At 42.4% G+C, this 17,910-nt stretch overlaps 1 protein-coding gene across 1 annotated transcript in view; it reads left to right on the top strand.

Moving 5' to 3' along the window:
* The window catches only part of ABCB9 (ATP binding cassette subfamily B member 9), a 45,527-nt gene that overhangs the window by 16,963 nt on the left and 10,654 nt on the right, over positions 1 to 17,910 (top strand). Inside the window, exons 2-9 of the mRNA XM_029570976.1 lie at positions 2,532 to 3,249; positions 4,372 to 4,486; positions 6,034 to 6,164; positions 6,466 to 6,671; positions 8,863 to 9,060; positions 10,450 to 10,578; positions 12,114 to 12,302; positions 16,349 to 16,522. Coding sequence (XP_029426836.1) covers positions 2,640 to 3,249; positions 4,372 to 4,486; positions 6,034 to 6,164; positions 6,466 to 6,671; positions 8,863 to 9,060; positions 10,450 to 10,578; positions 12,114 to 12,302; positions 16,349 to 16,522 — 1,752 coding nt within the window. The 5' untranslated portion in view covers positions 2,532 to 2,639. The remainder of the gene's footprint in view (positions 1 to 2,531; positions 3,250 to 4,371; positions 4,487 to 6,033; positions 6,165 to 6,465; positions 6,672 to 8,862; positions 9,061 to 10,449; positions 10,579 to 12,113; positions 12,303 to 16,348; positions 16,523 to 17,910) is intronic.

The raw sequence follows: 17,910 nt of genomic DNA, 5'->3' as shown, positions 1-17,910 counted from the left end.
CGTTGTACATATAGTTCCAGACACTGGAATAGAACTGTAGTGCTGGATAGAAAGGTTTAGGAAGGATAGGATGTTTTTACCCCTCCTATGATCTCTGCCTTTTCATTCGGGGAATTAGTTTTGGGCCTCTGATGCACACGGGTATATAATCAGAAGGAGTAAAAGTAATTCAGTACAGTGCTTCTGAACTATCATCTCAAGGGAAAGTACTTTTAATATTCAGTGAACTAGGAGTGAGGGGGGAGGTTACTCAGAAACCAGCATTTTGAATTAACTCCCCTTCTCCCTGCTGGTTATTACTGCTTCTGCTGTGGTGAGAAGTGTATTTGCATCTACTGTTTTATAAAGCACCCTACAATCAGGCCGATACGCGTTTGGCTGCGTGTTTTCACCTGCTATTTTGACGCTTTATACAGTAAGGGGTACTAGCGCATCGAAAATGCGCGGCCAACCCCCCTGAAACTAATAGCGCCCGCAACATGCAAATACATGTTGATGGCCCTATTAGTTATTCCTGCGCGATACAGAAAGTAAAATGTGCAGCCAAGCCGCACATTTTACTCTCAGAAATTAACGCCTGCCCAAAGGCTGGCATTAATTTCTGCCGGCACTGGGAAAGTGTACAGAAAAGCAGAAAAAACTGCTTTTCTGTACATCCTCTGACTTAATATCGCTATGATATTAAGTTGGAGGGTGTACAGAAAAGCAGCAGAAGCAGTTCACTGAATATTAAAAGTACTTTCCCTTGAGATGATAGTTCAGAAGCACTGTACTGAATTACTTTTACTCCTTCTGATTATATACCGATATATAGTGATATTAAGTCGGAGGCCCCAAAATTTAAAAAAAATTAAAAATCTGCCCGCGGCCCGTGGGTTGGAAGACGGGTTGGAAGCTGACAGTCACGGGTTTTCCGAACCCGTGACTGTCAGCAGGTTCGAGAACCGACGTTGGTAAAATTGAGCGTCAGCTGTCAAACCCGCTGACAGCCGCCACTCCTGTCAAAAAGGAGGCACTAGGGACGCGCTAGTGTCCCTAGCGCCTCCTTTTACTGCGGGCCCAGGAGAGTGGCCTGGGCGCACGTTAGGAGAGCAGGCACTCGCCTCGGAGCGCCGGCTCTCCCGCAAATTTTACTGTATTGGCCCGAATGTAAAGAAGGAGCTCAAACATTAAAACAGGGCTGCTGTTATCCTACTTACAGGGCAGATTTCAGCAGATGTTAGGTTACAGACCCTCTCTGGAAATTTCACTATGATACCAGGGTTAACATCTTTCACTGTGTGAAAAAAGGTGAGATTTGAAGTGTTACAGAAATTATATCTCATCCAATGAAGATACTCCTCAGCAGTATAACATGCAGTAATCCATGCTGAAAGACTAGGTTGTCACTTCCCTCTCCTCAGCTTCTGATAACATTGATACTGTGGGCATTAGCCTGAGGCTAGTTGCTGGGACATATGCAGTTTTTTCTCCAAATTTCCCATCAAGGTGATATTTTGTTTCGACTTTGGTTGTTAGTGTAAGACAAAATTGTTATTATTATGAATGTTACATTGTACTCTGCCTAGAATAGTAGAACAAAAAAATAAATAAATTATATAGATTATATATAAATAAATTCCATGTTCATGGAAGGTCTCCTGTCCAATTATTGGACTCAGTCCAGCTGCTGAATATAACTCTGGATTATTAGTGCTGTCCTTTTCCATTCAGAGCCTTTCTGGTTGCTCACTGAGTACTAAAGCAACACCAGCATTATATGCAGTTTTTTAATTTCATCCAGTCCCTTGGATCAAAGTGCATTAATGCATTCTGGGGTGTGTTGTTTTCTGTAGTTACTAGTAATGGATAATATGCCAGAGGACCCTTCTGGAGGGAGACATTTGACCATTTTTATCCCAACCCTTCCTGCTATTTCTAGTCTTCCTTCCTTTTAGAGTCAGCCTTACAGATACCAAAATGCAGACAGAATGAGTTTAAATAAATCCTTCCATAACTAATTTTACTCTCTCCAGCAGCTGGATCACTTGGAGGCACTGGGCGACTCTGCTGGAAGCCCCATCAACCCTTTGGATTCCAGTGGCCTCCCAGCAGACACTGCCACAGTTCCATGGCATCAGCTCATGGCCTCACTGCATTGTGATTGGTTTCAGCACCACTTTCTTCTGAGCCAATCAGAAGCCAGCTTGTTTAGTTGCTTCTTACTCCTGCATTGGTGCTCTATGTTCTATTTTCATTCGAGTTTTACTGATCTTGGCCAGGCTACCTAGTTTCAGACAAGCTAAAATTCAGATTTCCTTTTGTAAACTTCTGACAGGCTAAGCTTTTGCTTTTCACTGGTAAAAGGAGATTAGTAATCTAATAACCCAATATCGTGATACAGCTTTCATTTATTAAACCCACACATGCAAGCTGCTGCATTTTATTTTCATTAAATATTTGTAAGAGCAAATGCATCCAAACACAGAGCTAATATATAGTTCTTTATACCATGAAAGTCACTAACCCACCTGCTGTGGTGTTGATTCCAGGTCAGATCTAGAAGATGACTTTCAAGGTCAGCTAGCTCACTTCATCTGGTTTCACCCAAAAGTCTCTCATTTACTCCTCTCTCCACTCCCTAGAAGAAGGAAGAAAGGATGAGACTGAGAACAGCTGTTTGCTTTACTTGCACTTTTATAGTTTCTGATGTAATTATAACAACAATGCTGTACACCTATGGCTGCAAAAAGAATGACATTATGGAGGACTTGAAGCATTTTAATATCTTTAACTCTATGCTGGATGTCTGGGGACTGTGCCTGCTTCGGAGCTGCTTATTGCTTGCAGCTTTGATTGGAGTAGCAAGAAACATCAGCTATGGCCCCAAGCGATTGGAAGCCTCCCTGACGTGGATTGCTTTGCTTTGCCTGCTCCTGGGTGTGTATGCACTGATAAAATTGCTGCTCTACTCGGAGTCTGAGAAGCCTGTTAAAGACCCGTGGTTTTGGAGTCTGTTCATATGGACCTATGTGTCTGCAGCTGCGACTTTCTCCTGCTGGTGGCTTCTGACTCTCATAACGCCTTCCGGGCCCAGCCCGGCCTTTTACTCTGAACTGCGGGCTGAAGAGACAGAGAGGCAGGACAGCGCACATGAGGGCAAGGAACCAGCGTTACCCAGGGCAGCGATAAGTAGACTGCTGTCTTTTTCCAAACCAGATGCCCTTTACCTTGGAGTTGCTTTTTTCTTTCTTTTGGCTTCCGCTTTAGGTAAGTCAGACCACTTACATTCCAACCTGCAGGCCATTCTTTTAATGTAAAGAAATCTTCAGTATTATTATTGATATTAAAGAAATCTGATGTCCCTGCAATTACAAATTACTCTTACACCTTGATTTATGAAGGATTTTTACCCATAGGCATACAGTGGGAGAAAACTGATAAATCCGAACTAGCTTGGGGTGGTTTTTTTGGGTAAGAAAACCCATTTCAGAATATTAAACATGACATGGTGCAATATAGTTTAACCTGGGAAATTGAATGCAATGTTTTTAATTAAATAATTTTAGGCATGGATCTCTAAAATTGACCAAACGAATAAGTGGAGGAAGACCGCACTATATAAACTTATAGTAAAAAAAAATAGTGGTGCAGCAGTCAAATGAATGTCATATTCCAAAACTCAGAAGTAAGCTCGGGTAGAAAGTATTTCTGATCCTTGGAACACTGATTTTCACAGAGTTCATAAAGCTAGGTTTATCCCCAGACACCATTCAGATTGATGGACATGCACTGTTCCTTGACAAACGGAGTGATCTGGCCCTCCCATTGCAGCACGTACATGTCGGGGACAAACCTAGCTTTATGAACTCTGTGAATATCAGTGTTCCAAGGATCGGAAATACTTTCTGCCTTCTTTAAGAGCTTACTTCAGAGTTTTGGAATATGATGTATTCATTTAGGTCTGCTGCACCACTATTGGAGCTAATGCTTCCTGCATTTAATTCATTTTACAGAGAACTTGGTTAACATTTATGGCCAAGACCACTTAGAGGTTCTGGTGTCCTCTGAATTGGGCAGTTTTCTGACTCCAATTCAGAGGGGTGGCCAGCTCTGGTCCTGGTTTTCAGGATATCCACAATGAATATGCATGAGATATATTTGCATACAGTTGGAGGCAGTGCATGCAAATCTTTCTCATGCATGATTTGATGAACATCGTGAAAACCAGGCTTGTCTGTGGCTTTTGAGGATTAGGGATTGACCACCCCCATCATAAAAGAATGATCTTAAATACCTTGCTGTTCCCCTAGCAGTAGCATTCTGTAAGGAAAACCGTGGTAATCTGATCTCACCCTTTTGCCTCCTCTCATACTGTACCTGTTGTGCCAGGGGAGACATTTACTCCGTATTTCACTGGATTAGTAATAGATGGGATAGTCGTTCAGAGGAGCTTGGATCAGTTTTCCAGTGCAGTGCTCATTCTCTCGCTTCTTGCTGTAGGAAGGTAACTTGAAGTTTTTGCTTGCTTTATCTTCACTTTCAGACTTTGAAAAGTGTGTTTTTTCAGGCGTTTGCCATCTAAAAAAATAGTTTAAGTTGACATGCTTTCTCCCCCATCCTCTTACACATACATGGGGAGATGGGGGGTATTGTGCTGATATGTAACACTATATTACAAAAATGTTTAAAAAAAATTTTTTTAAATGACTTTATACTTGTAATACACTCCACTCTTCCTTCTACCTGGGCCCTGGTCCAGCAGATAGCTGCCTGTTCAGAGCTTGGAGCGGGCAAGCTCTGCACACCCCAGAGAAGGCCCCAAATGAGAGAGCAGATATATGTAACCATTACATTCCATATTTATGTACTGGTATGTACATCACTTTGATTTAATGTTCAGTCTATCAAATGTAATAAACTAAACACTGTATTTGGTTCTTGCCTTTTCCACTTATGTGCTCAAAGCATTTTACAGCAAAATATATAAAACCATAGTAACAAAGCATCAAAAAACAACAGCAAATAATTAAAAATGTACACACTAGTACTTATTCTGTTTTTAAAGTTTTATTTTATGATTATGATCTATATTTGGAAATTCAAATGTGTTTAATTGTGCATTTGATAACAAGTTGTAAACTGATGTGATGTTTCCTACAAACGTCAGTATAAAAAAAACAATAAATAAATAAAAATAAAATAAATAGTACAACCAAAACAATGATTCAGTGAATCAAGCAATAACGACCATAATAATGTACTGCATTCTAAAAACAAAGTAAAACTATGCATAAAATTGCATTCATTAAATACCTAATCAATAAACAAATATATCAACAAACATCTTGCTAAGGTGTATTCTCCTTTCTTGGTAGTGTATAGTGGAAGGAGGAATGGTCTGGTAGTTAAAGTGCTGGACTATAATTCTAGGGAAGCCCTGGGATGTGAATGCAAGACTCCCTTTGGATTCTGTCTGATCTCGGGCAGCTCTCATTATCTCCCTGTGCCTCTGGGTCCCAGTTGAAACCAAGCCAGTTGGTCCTAATCTGTACATGGGGTAATGGAGAGGGATGCAAACCTTGGGGCCCTGCTTTGGCTCCTTGTTCCGTCACTCACTGCATGACCTTAATGAACGACACTCAACCTTCCTGTGCCAACACAGCATGGAAAGTGGGAAAAATTCATCAGAACTTCATTTTCTTCAACTATGCTATGGGGGGGGGGGGGGAGGGGAATTAAAAATCAAGTGAGGAGTTAAGTTTTTATCTTTGCCCATTTGTAATGGGCAAAGATAAAAGGCCTCTCGTTTGTCATGCAGTGTTGCCACTCTAGTAGCATAGTTTAAAATAATGCTTTTGTTTTTATAACTTCAAGCACTGCTTTTGAACTTGGAAGACTGCCCCTTTTTTTTTTTGTTCTTACAGCCTAAGACAGCTGGCAGCTTGTGGACACCCATGTTAGTTGCAGCTGTAGTGTGTGTGGGTTTGTAGGGCATACTGAGTACGCAATGCACGTGTTCATCCAGTGTTTAACTTATTCTCTGATTTCTAGCTCCTTTGCTGCTGGCGTCCGCGGGGGCCTCTTCACTTTCACTTTTGCCAGGTTGAATATCAGAATCCGCAATCTCCTCTTCAGATCGCTGGTCTCCCAGGAAATTGGATTCTTTGATGAGAATCACACGGGTGAGCCCCTGTCCTGCTACAAGGTTGCTTGCTCTTTTCACACGATCCCTTGGAATCTATGCTATGATGTAGGATGCAACCACACAGCTCAAATCTCTCTTACCACCATGTTCTCCATAAATATTATGTTATAATGTAACTTTATGCTCCTTTTAGATTGTCTCTTGTTGATTGGTTGGTTATAGTTACTGCTTAGTTCGATGTAAACCGAGTTGATTTGATTTGTATCAAGAAAGTCGGTATATAAAAGCCTTTAATAATAAATAAATAAATATCATGATTTTGGCTTTTGCTGTTGCAGGGGACATCATTTCCCGCCTGACCTCAGACACCACGGTCATGAGCGATCTCGTGTCAGAGAACGTGAACGTTTTCCTGCGGTGTTTGGTGAAGACATTGGGCGTGGTTGTCTTCATGTTCAGCCTCTCTTGGCAGCTCTCGCTGGTCACGCTCATGGGATTCCCCCTCATTCTGCTGGTCTCAAAAGCCTATGGGAAGTATTACAAGGTACGGCCACCGGTCTCGTCTGTGTTTTCCAATTTGCTCAGCTTATTCACTTAAGATTATCACCTGCCCATCCTGTCCAGCTCAGAACATAAAACAATGACACAATAAATACAGTAAAGATACAAACGCAAAACTGCAAGAATAAAATAACACATGACAAGTAGATAAAAATCAAAATAACAGAGTATATTCAAAGAGGTGTTAGATGTCCTAAAACAGAACTTCACCACCATTGATTAAACCTCATATTAAACCCAGGCGTTATATTTCATGGTATATGTCCCTAAATTCATCTTTTGTTTCAGTTGCTTTCCTTTTCTTGGCTCTTGCCTCTCCAGCAAAGCTGTGACCCATGGGGTACATAACAGCATGGTTAGGAGACGGGAGAATACAGCAGCAGGGCTAGGAAGTACATTTCTAGGTACACGGGAGCGGGCCGGTAATGTCTGGCATTTTCTGCCTAATCCATGCTTGGTTTTAGTATTTTTTTATCGTGTTAGAATTACTATGAAATATACCACTGATAGCTTTAAATTTTCGCTATATTTGCTGTTTTAGATTTCATTCCGTCTGCTTCTGTTGAATAGTCTTCAAAGATAAATGGGAATGCATTATTTTAGAAGCCGTAAGCATGCTTATTAAAGGGGTACTTTTCAAACTGTTTGCATTAGGACAAATTCTTTGGGTACATGTTTACCCGCTGACTCTGCATCACATTCCAAAGGAAAAGTACAGGCTTACTCTCTCTTTTTGCCCTGCAGAGTTTTGCTCCTGTATTTTGTGAAAATAGACTTGGAATAGACTCGATAATTGCCATCTCCATGTATTCTGTTCTCCAATCCGGTCCAAAACGCCTCCCCTTAAATGCTGTTCAAAGTACTTTCAGCCATACTGAAGGAAGGTAATTCTTCGGGCGGCCATTTTGCGCACACAGATTGTGAATTGCTTTGAAAATAATCCCACATCAATCCCTAAATGGATGCTTAACACATAAGCATGTAACTCTGTGCTGTCTTTCTGGAAAAATAGGTGCCAGTGCTCACATGTGAAATGCAACTTTTTGGGTTTGGTTTTTTTTTTTTTGGAGGGACCACAAGGCAAATCAAGCAAGCAGAGGGAAAAAAAGGTGTCAGTGTTCAAAACCAGCAGGTAACCTCTGAAAAAAAAAAAAAAAAAAGCCCTGTGTATAACAGTTTGAAAATGTACTCCTCTTTTAAATGTGTCAGATCTGATGTGGGGATTGTCAGTACCAAGACTGAAGAGCTAGTGAATCCTTCAGCAGCATCTCCACTGTTATGCATCTACCATTACATGCTGACCTCATACTCACATGTGTAACCGCAGACCTGGGAACGTTTAGCCCCTTATATCTTTGATAGCTTTTGTTTAGTCCTGCTATTTCCTTGTCAGTTTTCTCTACTCCTGCCTGTTTACAATGAGTTTTCAGAATCACACAACCTCCCATCCTTGGCTGGCATCTGAAAAAGGAGTCCCCACGACACACGTACTACATTATCTTCGGACTATGGTCGCACTGGTCAGATAATAGGTGTCGCAGCCCCCAGCAAATCCAACCTTACCAGGAGCTTTACCATGAAATACATGGTATTGGTGAGGCAGGTTTAGGCATCAGCTCCCAGAATGTCTAGGTACAAGGGCTTGTGGATTTCAAGCAGGGTAACAACTGTGATAATACATTTATTAGGGCCATCTGTTTAGTGGAAATTTACCAAAAGGGTTCCAGGGGGCACTGCTTGCTTGTAAATTGAGTTCGAACTGTCTCTCTTTAAATAAGTAGAGGAAATAATGTATCTCTTTGTAGTCTTAGACCTGTCTTCAAGGTTAGTTAAGTTTCCCAGGACTCTTTGGAATGTCAGATGTAAGCAAATGTTTCTTTTCACCTTGTGACCTTAAATCAAAGGAGTGTTGTTTTAATTACTGGGGCAAAACTGTATTTAAGACTAGCAAATGGCATATCTAACCAAGTCAGTCTCTTAGGCTTATGAGCTGACTTCCTTATGCGCATAAGAAATAAAGGCTTTTGTTCATGAGAAATGCACTGTCTCTGTCTTTCCTGGTGCCCTTGATAAACATTTTTATAAGCACAATGAAATAAGGCAAACATTGCTTTGATTACAGCCTTTCTGGGTTTTTTTTCTCTTTCTTTTGTTTGTTATTTTACTAAACCCAGAGGCTTGCCAAAGAAGTTCAAAACGCTTTAGCAAAGGCCAACAGTGTTGCAGAGGAAACTCTTTCGGCGATGAAGACCGTAAGAAGTTTCGCCAACGAAGAGACAGAAGCCAGTAACTATTTGGAGAAATTGCAGCAGGTGTACATTCTGTACAAAAAGGAGGCCTTGGCCTACACTTACTACGTGTGGTCCACTGGGGTACATCGCACTGCTTTTCCACCTATTACTGCTTTCAGTGAATTTTATATCTGCATTTGGAGGGTGCCTTTTATGCAGAGCTCAAATCTTTTACAGTGACAGCATGGAAGGGATAATTTTCTGGCCTTGCACTTTGTTTCCACCTCCTGGAATCCAGCAGGCGGTTCGAGGTCTGTTGTTGACCAGTGGGTGTTGAGGATGCTCCCTCCAGCTAAACGCTTCAGGGGTGCCCTTGACGGACAGGTGTCTCCTAGGCTGCGTGGTGTGAAAATCTGCTCACCACACATCCAACAGACATTTTAATCCTTTAGTTCCATCCTTGTCAAAACTTCACATAAAATGTCTCTTCAGCTGTAACGCAGAGCACAGTGTTGCAGGAATAAAATCACACACATTGAACCAGGAGATATTGGAGAAAGCAGATGAGGAGTTGAGTTGGACGCCAGTATATTTTCACAGGCTGTGATATGCTCCTTCCAAATTAGAAATGACAGAAACCCATCTCTCTTCTGTCCCTCAAGCACATGAAAGGTAGAGGAGGAATGTGATGCTTGGAGCACTAATTCAGGAGCAGTTCTAGGACGCAAGCACAAGATTCTCCTCTATTTGTTTCCTTCTAACCCATTTATTGCAGCTGCTGGCCATTCTATGCCATTGTCTCTGGGTGACTTAAGACTAGTCACTTTTATCTCCTCCTGCCTCCAGGACCCATTTTCAAAACAAGAAGACAGATGTAATAAAGTGCATTTACAAATGTGCTCATGCATTGGAAAAAAAAGCAAATAACATGCATAATCACATGTGACTTAACTTGCATGTTTTGTTGGTTTTTCTCACATTTTGTGCATGCAAATGCCAATGGAAAATTTATGCAAAATTATTAAAGAATTGAAAAATCAGGCAAATTTAGTTCATTAGCATATTTTTGCACAGTTAAAATTCCCACAAAAAATTGCACAAACTGTTGATTTTCCTAAAGGCACAATTAAGGGGTTATTTTGCAGTAAATTCTGCACTTATGATCAATTTTCACTAACAAAAAAAAAGCCCAATTAATCAATTTGCATATTATGCAAATCAGTCATTATTGCAAGAAAAATGCAGTGCATTAAGGACCCATTTCTATGATCCCCATGTCTACAATCTGTAATGCAGATTGGTACATTGGCCTCATGGTGCCTGTCTTCATCTGGTGGGTCCCATGAAAACGTAAATTATATAAGAAATCTTTATTGTCTGCAGATACACATGGCTTGGCTGTTGCTGCAGGTCCGTGAAGATGAAGAGATGCATCCAGCTGTGGGGCAGCCTTATTTCCACATATGAGGTGAGGGTGAATGACTGATCAAATTATCGATTTAGTCTTTTTTTTTCCCCATTTGATTGCAGCTCACTCAGCTCGTGCTGCAGATCAGTATCCTGTACTACGGCGGCCACCTAGTGATATCCGGACAGATAACCAGTGGGAATCTAATTTCTTTTATTATTTATGAGTTTCTCCTCGGGGACAGCATGGAGGTGAGCGTGGTTCAGACTGTTGAAGAGTAAGCAAAGGAGTCACCTTTTAAAGATTTTCATGTTTTCCATTTTAGTTTGAATCTTATAAAAATAGTGTCCCATCTGCTTTGTATTTCCTGACTAGGCGTGTGCCCGTTTAATGCACATATTAACTGTTGAGAATTAGGATTCCTTGTATGTACCCAGATCAGTCCAGACTCTTGGGTTTTGCCTCCCTGCCAGCAGATGAAAGAGACAGAGAAAGTTTCTCTGACACTGTATATAACCAGTGTGCCACCTGCAGTCCCTCAGTATTTCTCTGTCTCCAGCAAATAGTAGATGGCTCAAAACCTGCAGTTCTGCAGTTAAAAAAAAAAAGATAGTAGAAGAGGCAGAGCCTTCCTCCCAGGGGTTGCTAGGTCCTGGTGGGACCATCCCCCTTGGTTTAAGGTGGACGAGCTGGGGGTTGGTGACCCTTTAGCATGCTCGGTCTTTAGATCCGTGGGGTGTAAATCTGGTGGGAGGAATGGAAATAGCGAACACTGGGATGGGAGAGCTTCTCTCCAATTGGCCAGTGCCTACCATTTTCGTTGCTTCAGCAGTCATTATCTAACCAATAGGAGACTTCTGAAGTAGACTATTAGTCATGAGAGTTGTAAAATAAATAATATCCATAAAGAGACATTACTGCACAATGTAAGTAATTTACCTCTGTAAAGATTCTATTATTCTTGTCTATCCTTGTCTCCTTCCTCCCCCAGTTTCAACAACCCTGCTATATTGTAACTTTTGCTTCCTCTGCACTTGTTAAAATAACAATGTTATTGCACCCCCTGTTATTTGTAAACCGGCATGATATGATTGTATCATGAATGCCGGTATAGAAAAGCTTTAAATAAATAAATAAAATAGTTTGTATGCTGTAATTTGTTTTGTTCTTGCTTTATTTTCATGGAAAGTTTCTAGTAATCAGTTTATAATCATAATTTTATTTATTTAAAATGTATATGCCACATAATTCCAAGTTCTAAGCGGCTTACAGTGAAAACGTACATAGATATAATAAAACTACACGTAGTACAATGACAGACCTCGGCTAGCAGGAAATATCTAATGACCGCCAAGGCTGAGCCTCTCCAGCTGTTGATGCCCCGCTAGGTCAAGGGTGCTCAGCTGTGTGTCAGGCTCTTTGCTTCTCCCACCAGGGAATTCATTGTCAGGAGACCCTTTCCCTTTTGGTCAGTATTGCTCAAATGATACATGTTTGATCATTTGCTGGATTTGCTCTAGATTTAAGCTGTAGACAACTTTTTATGTGGTATAAAGTTGATGATTTAGATTTGTCTAGAATTCATTATTTTAAATGCTAAACAGCTGTATTTCTACCCTGTGCTTTTGATGTTTTTAAATCTATGGGATTCTGGAAAGACAGATTTCTTACAAATGACCATATAAGAGCAAAGCATAGATACAGCTGCTTCTCCAGGCGATCCCATTTACAAACCTGATCTATGGATTAATGGTAATGCATCTGTTCATTTTGTTCTCTCCTGTAGTCTATCGGCTCTGTGTACAGCGGATTGATGCAAGGAGTCGGGGCTGCTGAGAAAGTGTTTGAATTTATAGATCGCAGGCCGGTAATGGTGAACACTGGAACACTGGCCCCAGATCACTTGGAGGGGAAAGTGGAATTTAAGCATGTTACCTTCTCGTATCCCACACGGCCGGCAACACAAGTGCTGAAAGTGAGTTTTTAAGAACATTTTCTGCTACGCAGCTAGCTAAGCCTTCCTGGCAGGGATTTATGAGGAATTTTAAAGAGGAGCCATTACAGTATCAGAACAGAATAAACTGTGTCGCTGTCTTGATGCTGTGCTGTTTTCTGAGGGCAATGGAGTTCAGTGAGAGAAGATTTTATTTTCTTAATGTTTTTAAAATTAAATTCTGATAATACAGGTTTGTAGGGCAGTAAGTAGTCAGAAATATATTTGGAGAAAAAGAGAGAATTCTCCTTTTTAACAACTCTTTTTTGCAATCATCATAAATCACCACCATTGTAAAGCTTGTTTTTGGGAACTGAGCCACAGTGGCATGAATTCTCGCCTTGAGCTGCCCCTAACTCTGTCTGAATCGGCTGCTGCAGCTCTTTGTGTGTCTTTCCAGTTGGCAAGTGCCGCTCCTGAATGAGCCGTTCTGCACATCACTCACTCCAAACAATGATGCAACAGTTTGGTGATGAGGCTGAGCTTTGCCCCTTCAGCCCACATGTGGAGGAGAAGTTAGGAGAAACTGCAAATTGTAAGAATTAACCAGGCATGGATGCAAATGGGCTGACATCTGAGAAGTGCCTCGACCTGGTCAAAGATGAATATGGGACTGGGAGATTTTCCAGATAATACAGGAAGGAGTGAAACTGAATTGCTAATTGTGGATTTCTTGAGCTATAAAAACGGGGATATCCAAGAAGATTGAGCCTTCCAATTAGTACCATGCGACTTTCTAAATCAGAGCGAATAATAAAAATGCAACTTGTAAGAAAGTTCTTCTGCTGAATGACATTGGATTAGCTACATGCACGACTGAAAGCATCACCAACAAAGGAATTTTTTGATAAGACTGTGACTGTACTAAAAGCACATTTCTCATGCACACTGTCTGAAATTACCCTGGGATATCAATTTTTACTAACATTAGCAGTGCCCCGACAAAAAGGTTACAGCTTATGCAGCTGAATTTTGCTGGATGGCAGAACCCTGTAGTAGCTTCTTGAAACTTGAAATAGAAGTTGAGCCGTAAGGCAGTCTTGTCTGTGGGGTCCATGATGAAGCTTTCCAATGTCACCTCCATGCTGAGGAAAGGCCACAGCACATAGATGAAGTCTGTCCATCAGAAATACACCAGGCTCACCACAGCCGCCAATCAAATGTCCTATTGACCTTGAGAATGTGAGAGCAGAGACTGCATGTTGTGCTTCTGTTGTGATGGAAGCCACACACTGGATTTATGCCGATTGAAGGACACACTGTCACTTTTGCAAAAAGAGAGCGCGCACAAAGTCCAAGACATCAAGGCAGGAAAAGTCACCTACAAAGCCACAGATTTCTTCCATGAAATCTGAGTTATTTATTTAGATTAAATCGTAGCCTTTTCTTTGGTAGCTCAAGGCAGGTTACATTCAGGTACTGTAGGTATTTCCCTGCCTCCAGAGGGCTTACAATGTAAAGGGTGAATTTTAAAAGCATTGCTCACATTAAAAGGCGCATATACGTATTTAAAAGGCCGCAAATTCTGTGCGTATATGCGCATGCATGAACCAAACCAAAAAAAGGATGGAGTTGGAGCATGTCAGGGGCGATCTGGGGCGAGGCCAAGAGTTACATGTGTAAAACCCGTATTGTAACTCCAGCGACAGCAGCACGCAGTGGACTGTTAGCCGCGCAAGTTTACGTCTGCTCTTGATGAGGTGTAAGTCTGCATAAATCTCTATTTAGGCCTAAATTGAGTGGGTGAGGAGTATGGGTCAACTGGAGGGAGCACAGACTGAAGAACCAGAAGGGTGTGGATGACCTCGAGATGGACTGGGCAAACTAGTGGACTAATTGGTAAAACTGGGAATGGCCTTCATACAAGCACGTTTTAAAATCCGCTTACCTGCACGCATTGTGATGAGTGGCATGGGAGTGAGCCCTTACTGCTGCGGCATGGTTGACACAGCCTTGGCAAACCTACGAGGCTTACGCCGACAGCTGCCGAACGCATCCTGAAGTGGGATAGACTAGAGCTTTACCTATACCAGCCGCGTCCTCTGCAGGTTGAGCCCTTGAATTCTAGCGGCCAGCAGACGGGTCTCTAGGGCGGTAGGGCGAACAAAAGTCCAAGAGCACGCCTGGGTCAGGACAGGCAGCAGACTGGACATACTAGGAACAGGCCAAGGGTCGGGGAAGAAGGCAGGCAGGCATGGTCAGGTCCACAGCAAGAAGTCAGTACTAGGAGGTCAGGCTGAAGGATAGGCGAGGAGACACTGGATGAGACGGACTGAGTGGGACAAGGCTGGATGAGACAGGATGGAACTTAGGCCTGCAGGATCAACACGCACTGCTTAAGGCAGGAGACCCATTGCTGAGGCAGTGACTGGCAGCATGTGAGGCCTTTGAATACCCTGGGGCTGGTGATCTCGGGTACAAAATTAGACTGTAAGCCCTGCGGGAATAGGGAAATACCTGAATGTAATCCGCTTTGATGTACACTCTGAAGTGCCAAAAAGCGGAATAGAAAAATATAAATAAATAAAAATGTCATCCGAGGGCGCAACAAGGCTTTACCCATGGCGGGTCCTTTAAGGTTTGGTGAGTGCCTAAGAGAACCCCGGGGAGGGGCTAGAGCATGGTGATGTCTAAGCAGTCTCGGAGCCGCGTTCACTGTCAGGCCTTGCCGGTGAGTGTGGCCGGTCACAGGCCTATCCCGCAGCCGTCTAGTCGTAACACGCATTAAGTAGTCCTAAGGAAGGTAAATGAAGTACGTTTGCATGAGTAACCGCTTAAAATTAGCACAAATATACCTGGTAGGCATATTTTAAATTATACGCGCATATTGCCCGCATGATTTAAAATTCCAGCATATGTGCGCTCGTTTAAAGTTACCATTTGAGCTTGTACCTGTGAAGCCGTAGAGGGTAAAGCGACTCGCCCAAGGTCACAAGGAGCAGTAGTGAGATTTGAACCCGGGCTTCCCTTGATTTCAGCCCACTGCTCTTAACTATTAGGCTACTCCTCCAAGGCAGCCAAAGAATGAAAGCATCCAATATGCCAGACCAGAGGGATACTCCACAGAGTACCATGTGAGATGGAAGTGGACTGTGGACTTCCTGTCACCATCATCTCACCAGAGCTGTACTGAGCACTTCGGTCTTCAGCAAGTCCAAAGTTCCAGCCACCAACCATATTTTGAAAAAAAGACTCCATGCTATATTCTCAACCTTTCACCTGTCCCTTAGTGATATCGGTGATGCTGAGGTGTTTCCCAGATCAAGTCCCACACAAGGTTGCACCTGGGGCTGAAGGGAGTGAGTCCATCCTCACCACTAAAACTGTTGTATTTTCAGTTCACCTGGAGTGAGGATAAATGGAAGGTCGATGAGGAGCTCCAAAGCCTGCAAATGGTACAGACAGAGGCACCGAATGAGAGCTGCGGCAGCAGATAGAGCACGGCTGTCGGCTAAGATGCACAACGCTGCCACCTAGTGACCAGAGCCAATACCTGATTGCTTGGCTGATCTATAGAAGTTTTTCCTGTTCTTAATGCCTCATTCACTGAAAGAAAAAAGTACTTCCTGACACTCTTGATGAAAAAATGTATTTAATATAATAATAATAATGACCCTTCTCGGTACTTTGTCAGGAAGCTGTTATTCCTCTTCGTGAATAGTTGCTGGTCCATGCCACATGCATCGTTCATAGCATCTTTCTACTTAAATATATCCTGTGCATGCGAGATGACATGAAACGTACTTCTAATATTACTGGGTGACTCAAGGTCACCGGGGGCAGGTTGAGATGGTTCCGATGTTTGCCCTGTTACATGGGGAGAGTTGTAGTTCTGTTCCACTTAACGTAAAATTAGAAGACAAAGCTGTGGGTTAGGATCCGGGTCCTGATGGGCCTGAGCTAATTGGGAACCCTGTTCCGCGTTCAGCCATAGATTGGACCTGGGTTGGGTTTTGTTTTTTGTTTTTTTACCCTGGTGATGGTTTCGGCAGCTGTATAAAGCGCTGCCATGCCTTTTGTTGTTCTAGAATGTGACCTTCACTCTTCATCCTGGCAAAGTGACTGCTCTGGTGGGTCCTTCGGGGAGCGGAAAGAGCTCTTGCGTCAACATTTTGGAGAATTTCTACCCTGTGCAAGGCGGCGAGGTTCTGCTGGATGGATGCCCTATTGACCTGTATCAGCACAAGTACCTGCACACTAAGGTGCACGCATTTCTGAGTATTTTATCTTCAAATCATTTCAGCTGAGCGTGAAGAGACAGGATGTGGTGCTCCATTGCTCTTGATTTTTCCATCTGCCTGCTATCTTGGGCAGCTTCTGCACAGACACTGGCATTGCAATGAGTGAGACAAGGTTAGGAAGGATCTGAGTAACGAGGATGCCCCTCCTTTTTTTTTTTTTTAATGTTTTAAATGAGAAATGCCACTATTGGCACAGACTGGCAACCCAGTACTTCTTTTCCTGCTGTGCCAGTGTCTGAGAGAATGTCATTTCATTAAAAGTGCAGTTCACATGGCCGTTATTTAGTCGCAGAACTCTGCCTTGGCACTGCGTGCTAGCTCTGCAGATTGCATATTGAAACCCTTCCCTACCCCCACCCATTAATTTTCATCCCTGTAAAAAAATCTCTAAAAATACAATACCATTGTACCCATCCTGGATGCCTTTTATCCCATGCAGGATCCATTGGGCAGACTGCCTTTTTATTATTGTAGTGGATGATCATCTGGGAGCCAGTGACCACTGGATTCTGTGGTTCAATATTAGGATGCAAGAGATGAAGATATTCATTCTAAGGCAAGGGTCCTAGACTTCAGGAAGTCAAGGAGTCATTAGCTGGATGAGAACATCTAGGGGAAGTAGAAGGGCAGTGGGCAAAACTGATAGGAGATAGCATACGAGCAACTCATTTTTTTGTTAGGAAAGTAAAAGGAAGAGGAAAAAGATGCCGATATGTTTTTCTAAAGAAGTAGCTGAAACGGTAAAGGAGAAAAGGTTAGAGTTCATAAACTACAAGAGATCAGAGAAAGAGGAAGGCAGGTGACAATATCTGGAAGAGCTAAGAGAAGCTGGGAAAGTAATCAGGAATGCAAACATTCAAATAGAAGAAAAAATAGCAAATACAGTAAAACGGGGGACAAGACTTTTTAAAAATATGTTCGTGATAGAAGGAATTGTACAAGTGGCATTGTGAGACTCAGAGATGAAGGGGAGGAATATATAGAGGCTGATGAGGAAAAAACAAACTTACTTCACAAATATTTCTGTTCAGTGTTCACTATAGAAGGCTCTGGAGCTGGACCACATAAAACAAACACAAGTAAGATTGGAAGTGAAGTAAACCTCAATCGTCAAAACAGTGTGTTTGTGAGCAGCTAACTAAACTTAAAAAGGGGCAAAGGGGCCGGATGGGATGTATCCCATCCGGCAAAGGGGCCGGATGGGATACATCCGACGATACTAAGGGAACTTAGAGATGTCCTGGAAGCTCCGCTGGCTGACCTTTTCAGTGCTTCTTCAGAGTCTGGGGTAGTTCCGGAGGGCTGGAGAAGGTGAATGTGGTTTCTATTCATAAAAGTGGAAGTAAGGA

Source organism: Rhinatrema bivittatum, chromosome 11, assembly GCF_901001135.1.
Source record: "Rhinatrema bivittatum chromosome 11, aRhiBiv1.1, whole genome shotgun sequence".
In the NCBI taxonomy this organism is placed as follows: Eukaryota; Metazoa; Chordata; class Amphibia; order Gymnophiona; family Rhinatrematidae; genus Rhinatrema; species Rhinatrema bivittatum.
Note: the sequence above shows the minus strand (reverse complement) of the source record. Positions and strands in the feature narration are given on the sequence as shown.